A 15,837-nucleotide genomic window follows, 5' to 3' on the forward strand; every position below is an offset into this window, starting at 1 on the left:
CACCGGACGCCATTTTGTGTTTTGGTGTGTTGGGTTCACTGTAAGATGGCAGCCGGTGTTGTCAGCTTCTCTTTGTCCTCTCGTTCCCCTCCCTCGTTGGGGCGCGCACGTGGGCGTGCACGTGGGTGTGGGCGTGAATGTGGGTACGTGCATGGAAAGGGTTGTAATCCTGGTAGAGTTATTTGATCGTCTGATTATGAAATCTTGTCTAACCCCTACCTGCTCCTTAATGACCTGTCTCTGTACTGTCTAACCCCTACCTGCTCCTTAATGACTTGTCTCTGTACTGTCTAACCCCTACCTGCTCCTTAATGACCTGTCTCTGTACTGTCTAACCCCTACCTGCTCCTTAATGACCTGTCTCTGTACTGTCTAACCCCTACCTGCTCCTTAATGACATGTCTCTGTACTGTTCAACCCCTACCTGCTCCTCAATGACCTGTCTCTGTACTGTCTAACCCCTACCTGCTCCTTAATGACCTGTCTCTGTACTGTCTAACCCCTACCTGCTCCTTAATGACCTGTCTGTGTACTGTCTAACCCCTACCTGCTCCTTAATGACCTGTCTCTGTACTGTCTTACCCCTACCTGCACCTTAATGACCTGTCTCGACTGTCTAACCCCTACCTGCACCTTAATGACCTGTCTCGACTGTCTAACCCCTACCTGCTCCTTAATGACCTGTCTCTTGACTGTCTAACCCCTACCTGCTCCTTAATGACCTGTCTCTGTACTGTCTAACCCCTACCTGCTCCTAAATGACCTGTCTCTGTACTGTCTAACCCCTACCTGCTCCTTAATGACCTGTCACTGTACTGTCTAACCCCTACCTGCTCCTTAATGACCTGTCTCTGGACTGTCTAACCCCTACCTGCTCCTTAATGACCTGTCTCTGTACTGTCTAACCCCTACCTGCTCCTTAATGACCTGTCTGTGTACTGTCTAACCCCTACCTGCTCCTTAATGACCTGTCTCTGTACTGTCTTACCCCTACCTGCACCTTAATGACCTGTCTCGACTGTCTAACCCCTACCTGCTCCTTACTGACCTGTCTCTTTACTGTCTAACCTCTACCTGCTCCTTAATGACCTGTCTCTGTACTGTCTAACCCCTACCTGCTCCTAATGACCTGTCTCTGTACTGTCTAACCCCTACCTGCTCCTTAATGACCTGTCTCTGTACTGTCTAACCCCTACCTGCTCCTAATGACCTGTCTCTGTGCTGTCTAACCCCTACCTGCTCCTAATGACCTGTCTCTGTGCTGTCTAACCCCTACCTGCTCCTAATGACCTGTCTCTGGACTGTCTAACCCCTACCTGCTCCTTAATGACCTGTCTCTGTGCTGTCTAACCCCTACCTGCTCCTTAATGACCAGTCTCTGTACTGTCTAACCCCTACCTGCTCCTTAATGACCTGTCTCTGTACTGTCTAACCCCTACCTGCTCCTTAATGACCTGTCTCTGTACTGTCTAACCCCTACCTGCTCCTAATGACCTGTCTCTGTACTGTCTAACCCCTACCTGCTCCTAATGACCTGTCTCTGGACTGTCTAACCCCTACCTGCTCCTTAATGACCTGTCTCTGTACTGTCTAACCCCTACCTGCTCCTTAATGACCTGTCTCTGTACTGTCTAACCCCTACCTGCTCTTTAATGACCTGTCTCTGTACTGTCTAACCCCTACCTGCTCCTTAATGACCTGTCTCTGTACTGTCTAACCCCTACCTGCTCCTAATGACCTGTCTCTGTACTGTCTAACCCCTACCTGCTCCTTAATGACCTGTCTCTGTACTGTCTAACCCCTACCTGCTCCTTAATGACCTGTCTCTGTGCTGTCTAACCCCTACCTGCTCCTTAATGACCTGTCTCTGTACTGTCTAACCCCTACCTGCTCCTTAATGACCTGTCTCTGTACTGTCTAACCCCTCTGTGTGTGTGTGTGTGTGTGGGGGGGGGGGGGGGGGGGGATTGGTATAACCAGCGCTTTAAAGAAACAGAAAGCTTGAGAGGGGGACTTTCCTGCAGTAATGCAGTAATACACACACACACACACACACACACACACACACACACACACACACACACACACACACACACACACACACACACACACACACACACACACACACACACACACACACACACACACACACACACACACACACACACACACACACTCTTAAGATGGTGGAGTTTGTCAGCATGGTGCCCCAGGATAGATGCTCCGCCCAACATGACAGCTCCACTCCACCGGAAGCCATTTTGTGTTTTGGCGTGTTGGGTGCACCGTAAGATGGCCGCCGGTGTTGGCCGTTCCTCTTCTTCCTCTCCTCCCTCGTTGGTGGGGCCTGCTTCATTTCCTCCCTACGCAAAGCACTGTGAGCGTGTCGCCATTTTGTACGAATGCTTTCCCCTATGAAGGGAAGCGCCCAATACCCATAATGCACTGCAAACAGTGTTCCCACCAGGATGTTTGGGGACTATAGTGGGGGGGCCCGCCATCCTGTAGGGGGGGGTCCGGGGGCATGCCCCCACCCCAGGGAACACATTTGAATAGATTTAATTGAAACGCATCAATCTGGTGAATTTTGAAAACCAAAATATGACGTAAATTACTGAGAGATGACCTACAAACTGCTGGCACTGATATGAATGTTGATGACGCAAAGTAAAGGGTCATACTAAACGGGGAGTTTTAAGAAATGACTGAAACACAGTACTGAGCCTTTATACTACTATTTTATTATTTTTAATACTATTAAATTCCTCGATTCTGTGCAAACCAAATATTCCCTACCCCCCCCCCCCACACACACACACACACCTCACACACATACACACACTTAAACACACACTGTTACACACACAGCTGGCCTTAAAGGTTGCATCAGCGATGTTGGGTGACGTCTCTTCTGTTGGTGTTTGAAGCGAGATCCCAAACAAACAGAGCCAGCTCGCCCCGCCCTTCCGGGTTTCTTGTCGCTGTTGTTAAAGGCTGATACAACCTTTCATACAGACTGCTGGGTTCAACCCAAACAAAGAAACACAGATGTGTTGTTTGTCTTCTTTTGTGTTTAATATTGAAACCATGGCGGCCAAAATTAGACTATGGTGGTGCACCAGTCTTGTCGTTGTGTCGGAAACACTGACTGCAGAGGTAGTGTCCAACTCACACCCATCTACACATGAACAGGAGCTCACCTTGCACACCATGTGACCCAGCCAGCCAACCATGTGACCCAGCCAGCCAAACCATGTGACCCAGCCAGCCAAACCAATCTGACCAGTCAGGAATCAGGAAGACGATATCAATGGTTTCAGATTCATATTTTAATTCAAAATAATTTCACGTCTTAAATTGGAAACATTTACAGATTAATATAATAAAAACCATATAGTGGTGACTCAAAATGGAAAAGTGGTGAATCTCGAGCAGATATGGTTTGAATAAAACGGCAAAGGGTACCGGTGAGGCAAGGTTCTGGGTTGGATCCCCAATGCCACCGTGTAGGCCTCCTGGAGCAAATGACCTCTGACCCCTGATCATAAGCTGCGAGCAGCATCTGATCCCGAACTGGCCAATGGGGAAGCAGGATGTTTGGTGAAGGTTCGGGCCTCGGCTGTGAACGTCACGACGGAGACACGGAGACAATGGGACCCCCACCCTCCCCCCACCCCCTCCCTCCCTCCCCCCTCCCCGGTCTCCTGATGCTCTCCTCACTCTGCCACACACACACACACACACACACACACACACACACACACACACACACACACACACACACACACACACACACACACACACACACACACACACACACACACACACACGCGCTTTAGACAACCTTTATTCACATCAGAGGTCACCACCCCCCAAACACCCATGATGCAACACTCCTCCGTTCTAACTGTCAGTTCACACCAAAAGCTACGAAGCGCTCCGAGTGATAAACACCCGTTGACCTTTTATTAGACGTGAGCGATAAAGCGCTTGAGCGATAGCTGTAAAGCTGTAAAGCTGTAAAGCTGTCAATGAGAGTTGGAAACAGCTCAACTTTATGCAAACAGCCATCAGCGATTTATCTGTAAATGTCCCGACAACCAATCGGAATGTATTGAGGAGCAAGATAAAAGGTTCAAATAGTTCACGCGATGAGTGATGAGAGCGCTATAAATACTTTGGACAGCGTTGCGCTTAGAGCTATTCTGCGATTTTGCATCTTTTACAGCTTTTGGTGTGAGCGTACAGTAATGCTCTGTATAACTGAAACATGAAGCAGACGTACTTCAGAGGTCACCCAGAGGTCACCAGAGGTCACCAGAGGTCACCCAGAGGTCAGGATGTAGGGGTTAGGGGTGAGGCCCAGTGGAAGACCACCGGGGGGGGGTGGGGCCCCCGGCTTCAAAGGTCTCCTCCGCCGCTAGTGATGTCACCGCCCCGGGGCCGGTCACCGTGGCAACGACCCCCGTCCCCCCGTCCCCTAGAAGAGTTTTTCCCAGAGTTGGTAGTACGACCCCCTGGCCTCCATCAGCTCCCGGTGGCTGCCCTGCTCCAGCACCCGGCCCTGGCCAATCACAGCGATGTGGTCGGCCTCCTCCACCGTCTTCAGCCTATGGGCGATGACCAGCCGGGTGGGGGCGGAGCCAGAGCTCAGAGCCTGGAGGACCTGGGGACAGACGGTGATGTCACCACCCGGGCTGCTGTCTGGTGTCTAAGGTATGTTATCGTCACCGTACAAAAATACTGTTCTTAATACTCAATTCAGTACAGTCATAATGTTACTATAATGCTCCTTTAATTTCAAGTCCAAAGCGATGAACTATTCATTTATTGAAAACTCTGGATGTAACCTCACTATTGCCATTGAAAGGTAATGTTTCTTAAAATGTTATTTAATGTGGTTTGAAATGTAATCTAGATTACAATTATAAGGTATGTAAATTTAAATGTGACGTTCATGTGAGGAAGATGGCTTAATGTTTACAAATCTAACATTGTTTTAGAGAAAATGGGAAACATAACTTTTATGACAATGTGAGCTACGACTTGGATTCAGCAAGTTTAGATTTAACCATCGTAGATTTAGCCAGTTTATATTTAAGCAGTTTATATTAATCCTGTTTAGGTTTAAACACTTTAGCCAGTTTAGACCAAGCCATTTTAGACCAAGCCAATTTAGATGGAGCCGGTTTAGATGGAGCCAGTTTAGATGGAGCCAGGTTAGACAAAATCAGTTTAGACAGAGCCAGTTCAGATGGAGCCAGTTTAGACAGAGCCAGTTCAGATGGAGCCGGTTTAGATCTGGGTACCTTGACCTCGCTGTCGGCGTCCAGGGAGCTGGTGAACTCGTCCAGGATCAGCACCTGCGGCCTTCGGACCAGGGCCCTCGCTATGGCAACCCTCTGCTTCTCGCTCTTGGACAGTCCTCCTCTCTCGCCCACCTCTGTGGTACAACCAGGGGGTTAGTCTGTGGTCTGAGGGCCTCTCCCCAACACCTGCTGGTCCCGTCAAAACTACCTGTGTCGTAGCCTTTCTCCAATTGGCTGATGAAGTTGTGGGCGTTGGCCTTTTTGGCCGCTTGCTGGACGTCGTCCAGGGAACAGTCAGGAAGACCGTACGCAATGTTGTCTCTGATGGACCTGGAGAAAATCACTGGCTCCTGGGTGACCACAGACACCTGCAGCACAGGGGGAGAGAAGGGCACCGCCGGCACTGTAACATTGGAACATTGTCACTGTAACACCGTCACTGTAATACTGTGACACTGTGTCACTGTAACACTGTAACACTGTGACACTGTGTCACTGTAACACTGTAACACTGTGACACTGTCACTGTAACACTGTAACACTGTGACACTGTAACACTGTAACACTGTGACACTGTCACTGTAACACTGTAACACTGTAACACTGTAACACTGTGACACTGTCACTGTGACACTACCACTGTCACTGTAACACTGTGACACTGTCACTCCGTCACTGTAACACTGTAACACCGTCACTGTGACACTGTCACTGTAACACTGTAACACTGTGACACTGTAACACTGTGACACTGTAACACTGTAACACCGTCACTGTGACACTGTAACACTGTAACACTGTGACACTGTAACACTGTGACACTGTACCACTGTCACTGTAACACTGTCACTGTAACACTGGGTCACTGTCACTGTAACACTGTAACACTGTAACACTGTGACACTGTAACATTGGAACACTGTCACTGTAACACCGTCACTGTAACACTGTGACACTGTAACACCGTCACTGTAACACTGTGACACTGTAACACTGTCACTGTAACACTGTAACACTGTGACACTGTAACATTGGAACACTGTCACTGTATCACCGTCACTGTAACACTGTGACACTGTAACATTGGAACACTGTAACACTGTGACACTGTAACACTGTGACACTGTGACACTGTCACTGTAACACTGTCACTGTAACACTGTGACACTGTAACACTGTGACACTGTGACACCGTCCCTGTCACACACCTTCCGGTGGAGGTAGTGGTGCTGGTAGGAGCAGATGGGATGGCCGTCCAGGAGGATGGCTCCCTGCTGTGGCCGGTAGAGGGTCTGCAGCAAGCTGGCGCAGGTGGTCTTCCCCCCCCCGGAGACCCCCACCAGGGCGGTCAGCGTCCCGGGCTTCAGGACCAGATTGAAGCCCTGAGGGGGACGGATGGTGTTGAGTGGTAGACAGGCAATGAGTGGTAGACAGGGGATGAGTGGTAGACAGGTGATGAGTGGTAGACAGGTGTTGAGTGGTAGACAGGGGATGAGTGGTAGACAGGTGATGAGTGGTAGACAGGTGTTGAGTGGTAGACAGGGGATGAGTGGTAGACAGGTGATGAGTGGTAGACAGGTGATGAGTGGTAGACAGGGGATGAGTGGTAGACAGGGGATGAGTGGTAGAAAGGGGATGAGTGGTAGACAGGGGATGAGTGGTAGACAGGTGATGAGTGGTAGACAGGTGATGAGTGGTAGGTGGTGATGAGTGGTAGACAGGGGATGAGTGGTAGACAGGTGTTGAGTGGTAGACAGGTGATGAGTGGTAGACAGGGGATGAGTGGTAGACAGGTGTTGAGTGGTAGACAGGTGATGAGTGGTAGACAGGAGATGAGTGGTAGACAGGTGATGAGTTGTAGACAGGTGATGAGTGGTAGACAGGTGATGAGTGGTAGACAGGTGATGAGTGGTAGACAGGGGATGAGTGGTAGACGGGTGATGAGTGGTAGGTGGTGATGAGTGGTAGACAGGTGATGAGTGGTAGACAGGTGATGAGTGGTGGACAGGTGATGAGTGGTAGACAGGTGATGAGTGGTAGGTGGTGATGAGTGGTAGACAGGTGATGAGTGGTAGACAGGTGATGAGTGGTAGACAGGTGATGAGTGGTAGGTGGTGATGAGTGGTAGACAGGGGATGAGTTGTAGACAGGTGAATAGTGATGGATGGTGTTGAGTGGTAGGTGGTGTTGAGTGGTAGGTGGTGTTGAGTGATGGATGGTGTTGAGTGATGGATGGTGTTGAGTGATGGATGGTGTTGAGTGATGGATGGTGGTTAGTGATGGATGGTGGTTAGTGATGGATGGTGTTGAGTGATGGATGGTGGTTAGTGATGGATGGTGTTGAGTGGTAGGTGGTGGTTAGTGATGGATGGTGTTGAGTGATGGATGGTGTTGAGTGGTAGGTGGTGGTTAGTGATGGATGGTGGTTAGTGATGGATGGTGTTGAGTGGTAGGTGGTGGTTAGTGATGGATGGTGTTGAGTGGTAGGTGGTGGTTAGTGATGGATGGTGTTGAGTGGTAGGTGGTGTTGAGTGATGGATGGTGTTGAGTGATGGATGTTGATTAGTGATGGATGGTGTTGAGTGATAGGTGGTGGTTAGTGATGGATGGTGTTGAGTGGTAGGTGGTGGTTAGTGATGGATGGTGTTGAGTGATGGATGGTGTTGAGTGGTAGGTGGTGGTTAGTGATGGATGGTGTTGAGTGATGGATGGTGGTTAGTGATGGATGGTGTTGAGTGGTAGGTGGTGGTTAGTGATGGATGGTGGTTAGTGATGGATGGTGTTGAGTGGTAGGTGGTGGTTAGTGATGGATGGTGTTGAGTGGTAGGTGGTGGTTAGTGATGGATGGTGTTGAGTGGTAGGTGGTGTTGAGTGATGGATGGTGTTGAGTGGTGGATGTTGATTAGTGATGGATAGTGTTGAGTGATAGGTGGTGGTTAGTGATGGATGGTGTTGAGTGGTAGGTGGTGGTTAGTGATGGATGGTGTTGAGTGATGGATGGTGTTGAGTGGTAGGTGGTGGTTAGTGATGGTTGGTGGTTAGTGATGGATGGTGTTGAGTGGTAGGTGGTGGTTAGTGGTAGGTGGTGGTTAGTGATGGATGGTGTTGAGTGGTAGGTGGTGGTTAGTGATGGATGGTGTTGAGTGATGGATGGTGTTGAGTGATGGATGGTGTTGAGTGGTGGATGGTGGTTAGTGATGGATGGTGTTGAGTGGTAGGTGGTGTTGAGTGGTGGATGGTGTTGAGTGGTAGGTGGTGGTTAGTGATGGATGGTGTTGAGTGGTAGGTGGTGTTGAGTGGTAGGTGGTGGTTAGTGATGGATGGTGTTGAGTGGTAGGTGGTGGTTAGTGATGGATGGTGTTGAGTGGTAGGTGGTGGTTAGTGATGGATGGTGATACCTGCAGGACGGGGCTGTCAGGCTGGGAGGGGTAGGCGAAGCGTAGGTCGCTGAAGGTCACGTGACCCCTCAGCTGCTCCGGGGCCAGAGTACCCATAGTGCACTGGGGCGTCCGGTCCAGGTACTCAAACACCTTCTTGGACGCCCCCACCGAGGACAACATGTCCCCGAAGATGAAGATCAGGGTCTGGAGAACGGAAGGAAGGGGTCTTAGTCCGGGGTGGGTCTATCATGCTCTGGTCTAGCCTGGACTAGTCTAGTCTAGCCTGGTCTGGTCTAGACTAGTCTGGTGGGTCCTGGTCAGGTCCAGGGTGTTGGGTCTAGAGGAGGAGGAGGAGGAGGAGGAGGAGGGAGGAGGAGGAGAGGGGGGGGGAGGAGGAGAGGGGGGGGGAGGAGAGGAGGAGGAGGAGGAGGAGGAGGAGGAGGAGCTACCCTGATGTTGTTCCCCAGGTCCTCCTGGTAGAGGAGGAAGGTGAGCAGGGTCCCAATGGTCATGTGACCTCTCTGGATCACCGCTCTGCCGCAGAACAGCAGGGCTAGCTGCATGAAGAGGCCCGAGAGCTACACACACACACACACACACACACACACACACACACACACACACACACACACACACACACACACACACACACACACACACACACACACACACACACACACACACACACACACACATAAATGCACACGTATTTATATTTACATAAGTACTCACAGTAGTGGGCGGTCAATATATATATATAATCAAAAAATTAGGTTTCTGAACTCATCTTAGTTCCATATTCTTTTCAGTACTGACAACATAATTCCAGAAGGAAAACCGTTTTTTTTAAGGCTGAGCTCAGCTTAATAACGCATCACAGCCAGGTTACATGGACCGGTGGGGACAGCACTAAAAGTATTGCTAGCCTTTCGCTGAAGCTGCCACCTCCCATTGGATGATACATTTGACTGACGTGTGTAAAACAGCCAATCAAATGTTGATGTGTAGTAATAGAACGCCCCCCGGGCCCAGCAATATGCCGGCGCTGGCCCCCGGTGATGTCATCAGCGAATTTTGAATCGTTGGCGGTTGGTGACAGAGTTGATAGTGAACTACTCTGGCCACCGCCTTAACAGCACCTAGCGATCCCGTTTCTGATCTCCTTCGTTTGCCTTTCTCAAGGCGATCCTTTGGAGAGAAGACCTACGCCGAGGCTGGATGGGCTGACCCCGGCCAGTCAAGGTTTGATGTGCGGCACTTTGCAGAGTGCAACTACAGCCGCTATAATAGCTTGTTCTGAACGGCTTGCACCGTTCAGAACAAGCTATTCTGCTGGCCGTGTTTGCTGGTCAACATCAGTGAGGGGACATGGAACAGTGCTGGGTTTAGCAGTCTTAACAGCTTCACCAAGGCAGCTTTAAACATCAGGCCATGGGTGACGGGTGAGTCTTACTTTGCACTGTGCAGGAGCCATAATGTTGTTGTGGTACTTCAGTTTATAACGCTTTTTCTGTAATGGTTGGAAACACAAATATATTGCTGGAATTTGGGCAGTAGGCTTAATGGTAATGCTGTGTGTGGATGCCGCTTAATAAGCATATTAAATGAACCCGTTCACTACTACCCCTGTGGGCTTAATATTCTGGCTGGCTTAATATGTGGCATGAAGGCCTACTTGTATGTTTCATTTTTGTTAATGAACCGGTTGCAATTGTAATATTGTCGCTATAGGCTCCTTTATTGAATCCGTTGAAAATAACAATAACTGAACACTTGTTCTTGTGTCATGTGTGTGAGGTGCATTCTGGTTGCGGAGGAACACAAGGACAGATCTGATGGTGATGCTGCATTACTCTAGCTCTGGGGTAATGCAGAGTGGTGTGCGTGAGGGACATAAGGACAGATCTGATGGTGAGGCTGCATTACTCTAGCTCTGGGGTAATGCAGAGTGGTGTGCGTGAGGGACATAAGGACAGATCTGATGGTGATGCTGCATTACTCCAGCTCTGGGGTAATGCAGAGTGGTGTGCGTGAGGGACACAAGGACAGATCTGATGGTGAGGCTGCATTACTCTAGCTCTGGGGTAATGCAGAGTGGTGTGCGTGTGTTGTTGTTGTTGCTGAAGTTCAACTGTCTTGTTGTGGATGTTATGCAGTAGCACATATTGTGGCTGTGTTGGCTGCATTGGCACCTAATATGAGATTTGTGTGCATGTCTGAGTGTTTGGGGGTAGGCCGTTGGTGGAGTTCGTTACTGAAGGCCCTGACTCCAACCCCACAGTACACTACTGAACACACACACACACACACACACACACACACACACACACACACGCACACGCACACCCCCCCTCTCACCCTGCGGGCCAGCAGGTAGGCCGCCCGGACGCGGTCTCTGAGGGTCTTCAGCCGGTGTGTGTCCATCAGCCGGTCGTCATAGCGACGGGCCTCCCCGCCCTCTGCGTGGAAGCTCCTCACAAGCCACACCCCCGACACCGCCTCATTGGCCGCCGCGTTGGCCCGGGCAACCGAGTCGCGCACCTCCTCTGTCAGCCTCTGGGAACGATGACATCATCAGGGGTTAGGCCTACCTGCTGGGGGGGGGGGGGGGGGGGGGGGGGCTAGGGGTAGGACTAGGACTAGGTTAGGGTTAGGGGTAGGACTAGGGGTAGGACTAGGACTAGGGGTAGGACTAGCCTAGGACCCTACCTTGTGGTAGGACTGTTAGGACCCCCTCCCTGGTGGTAGGACTGTTAGGGCCCTCCCTGGTGGTAGGACTAGTTAGGGCCCCACCTGGTGGTAGGACTAGTTAGGGCCCCCCCCCTGGTGGTAGGACTAGTTAGCCCCCCCCCCCCCTGGTGGTAGGACTAGTTAGGGCCCCACCTGGTGGTAGGACTAGTTAGGGCCCCCCCCCTGGTGGTAGGACTAGTTAGGGCCCCACCTGGTGGTAGGACTAGTTAGGGCCCCCCCCCTGGTGGTAGGACTAGTTAGGGCCCCCCCCCTGGTGGTAGGACTAGTTAGGGCCCCACCTGGTGGTAGGACTAGTTAGGGCCCCCCCCCTGGTGGTAGGACTAGTTAGGGCCCCACCTGGTGGTAGGACTAGTTAGGGCCCCCCCCCTGGTGGTAGGACTAGTTAGGGCCCCACCTGGTGGTAGGACTAGTTAGGGCCCCCCCTGGTGGTAGGACTAGTTAGGGCCCCACCTGGTGGTAGGAGTGGTAGAGCCGCTCGATGAGGCCGGTGACGGGCGTCTCCAGCAGCACCAGCAGGGTGAGGCTCCAGGAGAGGCTGAGCATGAGCCCCACCGTGCCCAGCGTGAGGATCAGCGTCCTCAGCAGCACGTTGATGTTCAGCGCCACCGTGCGGCCCATCCGGGTGGTGTCCTCCGACAGCCGGGTGGTCAGCTCCCCTGCACGGACGCCGCGTCACCACGGTGACCAGGATGTCCCCGCGGTCACACCCCGCTAATACCCCGCTATCACCCCGCTAACGCCGTAGTGGCATCACGCTAACAACCCCGCTAACGCCGTAATGGCATCACGCTAACAACCCCGCTAACGCCGTGCTGACATCACGCTAACAACCCCGCTAACGCCGTGCTGACATCACGCTAACAAGCCGCTAACACCCTGCTAACACCGTGCTAACCAGGCTGTTACCACGGTAACAGCACGCTAACACCGTGCTAACCAGGCTTTTACCACGGTAACACCACGCTAAAACACAGTTTACACCCTGCTAATGAGGCTGTAACCACGGTGACACCTCGTTAACATCCCGCTAACCAGAATGTAACGACGCTAACACTATGCTAACCAGAATGTACAAAACAGAATGGACAAAACACGATAACACAACAAAACGCATAAAAGTAATGCGATAATGCGATAAAAATGCGTTGTTGTGATAATTGTTATTATTGTTGTTTATGTTGTTGTTTAGCGCTTTGGCGGCGGGAGGCTACCTGTTTTAACGCTCTCGAAGAATCCAATGTCCTGATTGGCCAGCGCCCCAAACAGAGCCAGCTTCACTCTCCGTGTGAAACTCCCGATCACACACATGAAGAGACCCCCCCTACAGCCCGCCCCGAGGGAGCTGACACACACACACACACACACACGCACACCGACACAGACACACGCAGGCACAGACACACACCCACACACACACACACACACACACACATATAGACACAGACACACAAACACAGACACACACACAATTATTATTAAACTCAGTGATGAAGATATGATGGCTTTTGTCTGTCAATCAAGTACCTGCCAGGGGTGAGAGAGGGGGAGGAGCTACCTGCCCAGTGAGGGAGGGGGGAGGGGGAGGAGGTGGAGGAGCTGCCTGCCTGGGGGGGAGGAGTTACCTGCCCACAGGGGAGGGGGGGAGGGGGAGAAGGGGGGGAGGGGAGGAGCTACCTGCATGGGGGGGAGGGGGAAGAGGGGGAGGAGCTACCTGCATGGGGGGAGGGGGAGGAGCTACCTGCCGCGGGGGAGGGGGAGGAGCTACCTGCCCAGTGGGGGAGGGGGAGGAGCTACCTGTGGGGGAGGGGGGGGAGGAGTTACCTGCCCAGGGAGTACACGCTGATGAAGACAATGGCCGACAGGAACTCCCGCTCCTGGTACCCGGTCCGGAGACTGTCAATCACCCTGCCGGTATAGATCGGGATCAACATCCCACCTGCAGGGACAACAACAACAACATCAACAACAACAACAACCCTGCACCCCGTCAACAACGACAACAACAAACCCACAACCCCATCAACAACAACAACACCACGCAGCCCCATCACTAACAACAACAACAACAACACAGCCCCATCAACAACAACAACAACACTGCAACCCCCATCAACAACAACAACAAGTACAACAGCAGTATAATGGAGTGAGTAGGCCTACTCAGAGTACAACAGCAGTATAATGGAGTGAGTAGGCCGACTTAGAGTACAACAGCAGTATAATGGAGTGAGTAGGCCGACTCAGAGTACAACAGCAGTATAATGGAGTGAGTAGGCCGACTCAGAGTACAACAGCAGTATAATGGAGTGAGTAGGCCTACTCAGAGTACAACAGCAGTATAATGGAGTGAGTAGGCCTACTCAGAGTACAACAGCAGTATAATGGAGTGAGTACTGAGTAGGCCGACTCAGAGTACAACAGCAGTATAATGGAGTGAGTAGGACTACTCAGAGTACAACAGCAGTATAATGCTGCTCCGTCCTTCAGGGGAGACGTAAAACCGAGGTCCTGACTCACTGAGGTCATAAAAGATCCCAGGGCACTTATCGCAAAGAGTAGGGGTTTCCCCGGTGTCCTGGCCCAACCAGGCTCATTCAGTCTGGCCCCCTAATCGTCCTCCTGTATAATTGGCTGACTCATTAAGTCCCTCACTCTCCACCTCAAGCTGGTGCGTGTTGAGCGTTCTGGCGCAGATTGGCTGCCGTGCATCACCCAGGTGAGTGAGGTCCCCCCCTTCACTGTAAGCACCTTTGGGTCAATTAATTATTATTTTATTATTATTAATGGAGTGAGCAGGCCTACTCACACAGCACGGAGAGCAGCAGGAAGGAGAAGGCTCCCAGGAGAAGACCAACATCCGGTCTGTACAGGCGGAGGACCCTCACGAACAGCTCCCTGGACTTCCGGTTGTCCTCCTCCTGCCCCTCCTCCCCGGCCCCGGCCGCGGTGGTCCGCTCCCACAGCTCCCAGCACAGCGCCGCCGCCCCCGCCGCCCCGGTGCAGGTGAGCCAGGTCCCGACGTCCCCCCAGTCCACCGCCTCGCCAGGTCCGTATAGCAGCTCGCGGCCGCTCTCCAACGCCGGGGCGATCAGAGCGTGCATCACCGCGAAGCGCACGAGCACGGGTTTGAGCCCCGCGGTGACCCGGGTCAAGGTGAGCAGGCACGCGCATCTGATCACGGCGCCGACCCACAGACCCGCGGACGTGTTTGAGGCCACCGCGGTGAGCACGTAGAGGTCGACCCCCGCCGCCACCCCCACTGCCACCGCCGCCGCCAGGCTCTGACGGACTATGTGCGCACTCAGACCCAACATCTCTCCGCGTCTGACTCCTTCACTGCGCGAGGTCTTTATAAAGTCCCCTCTATTTTCGGTTTCACTTTAAAAGAACCAATCACGTTTCCGAGAAATCCCCCAAATGCAGCCCCGGCATACTGAGACGACGGGAGGTGACGTCATCACTTTGGTTCCGTTAAAGCGCGGACATTAAAAGGGGGGGGGGGGGGGCTGTTATGCCATCAGGTGTGAGGGTGATCAGCCGTTTGAAAACCTGCCTTTCACCGTGCCCTAGTGACATCACTAGTGGGCGTGTTCAATCACACTCCAGCTGGGGCGGTGCAACATCTTTGAGACCCAAGAGTATCACGTGTAGTCGGGGTCGTTAGTGATGCTGTCTGTTGTCCTGTTGGCCCCTCCCACCTTGTCGTCGGACCTATCCTGAGCCCTACCTGGGTCACATGTGCAACATTAATGTAGATCCTAATATTGCAGATATAGTGTGTGTGTGTGTGTGTGTGTGTGTGTGTGTGTGTGTGTGTGTGTGTGTGTGTGTGTGTGTGTGTGTGTGTGTGTGTGTGTGTGTGTGTGTGTGTGTGTGTGTGTGTGTGTGTGTTGTCTCCCTGTAGTCGCCCGCATCTGATTCAAGATGATGGTACTGGCCTACTAGGCGTTCGATGGAACTGCCCCTGCCTACCTCCGAGCGTTGGTCAAACAACACACCCTCCGCTCAACTACCTCAGCTGGACGTCTGGTACCGCCATCGCTAAGAGCTAGCAACGGTCCATCAGCAAAGGCACAACTCTTCTCTGTTTTGGGACCTCAGTGGTGGAACGGGCTCCCTGCCGATCGCCTGTTCAGAGTTCCCCTAGACCAGGGGTCACCAACACAGTGCCCGCGGGCCCCAGGGCGCCCGCAAGGACCACATGAGGCGCCCGCGGGCCCCAGGGCGCCCGCAAGGACCACATGAGGCGCCCGCAGGCCTGTTCGAAGAACAGCACTACTCATCCTTGAACAACTCTTTCCTACCTTTTTTAAGTCATTGTTGATAATTATTGAGAAATCATTAACATGACTTAATTAATTAACATGTCTTCACATAGATGAGTATCATTAATCATT

The 15,837-nt window shown here is 52.1% G+C and overlaps 1 protein-coding gene across 1 annotated transcript; it reads right to left on the minus strand.

The window, feature by feature from the left end:
- Positions 1-3,700: 3,700 nt before the first annotated feature.
- tap2a (transporter associated with antigen processing, subunit type a) lies at positions 3,701-14,931 on the minus strand. The gene is made up of 11 exons (XM_056582612.1): positions 14,247-14,931; positions 13,262-13,376; positions 12,652-12,782; positions 11,891-12,096; positions 11,048-11,245; positions 9,139-9,267; positions 8,708-8,893; positions 6,518-6,691; positions 5,518-5,677; positions 5,310-5,443; positions 3,701-4,666 (listed from the first exon to the last, which is right to left on the minus strand). The coding sequence occupies exons 1-11, from the start codon at positions 14,752-14,754 to the stop codon at positions 4,481-4,483; spliced, it is 2,127 nt and encodes a 708-aa protein (XP_056438587.1). The 5' UTR covers positions 14,755-14,931; the 3' UTR covers positions 3,701-4,480.
- Positions 14,932-15,837: the final 906 nt, after the last annotated feature.

The sequence above is a fragment of the Gadus chalcogrammus genome, chromosome 22 (genome assembly GCF_026213295.1).
Source record: "Gadus chalcogrammus isolate NIFS_2021 chromosome 22, NIFS_Gcha_1.0, whole genome shotgun sequence".
Taxonomy (NCBI): Eukaryota; Metazoa; Chordata; class Actinopteri; order Gadiformes; family Gadidae; genus Gadus; species Gadus chalcogrammus.

Coding starts and splice junctions, on each gene's coding strand:
- tap2a (XM_056582612.1), bottom strand. CDS start 14,754: ATGTTGGGTCTGAGTGCGCACATAGTCCGTCAGAGCCTGGCGGCGGCG. Junction 9,268..11,047: donor CCTACCTGCTGGCCCGCAGG/GTGAGAGGGGGG, acceptor GTGTGTGTGTAG/CTCTCGGGCCTCTTCATGCA. Junction 4,667..5,309: donor ACGCCGACAGCGAGGTCAAG/GTACCCAGATCT, acceptor GTCTGTCCCCAG/GTCCTCCAGGCTCTGAGCTC.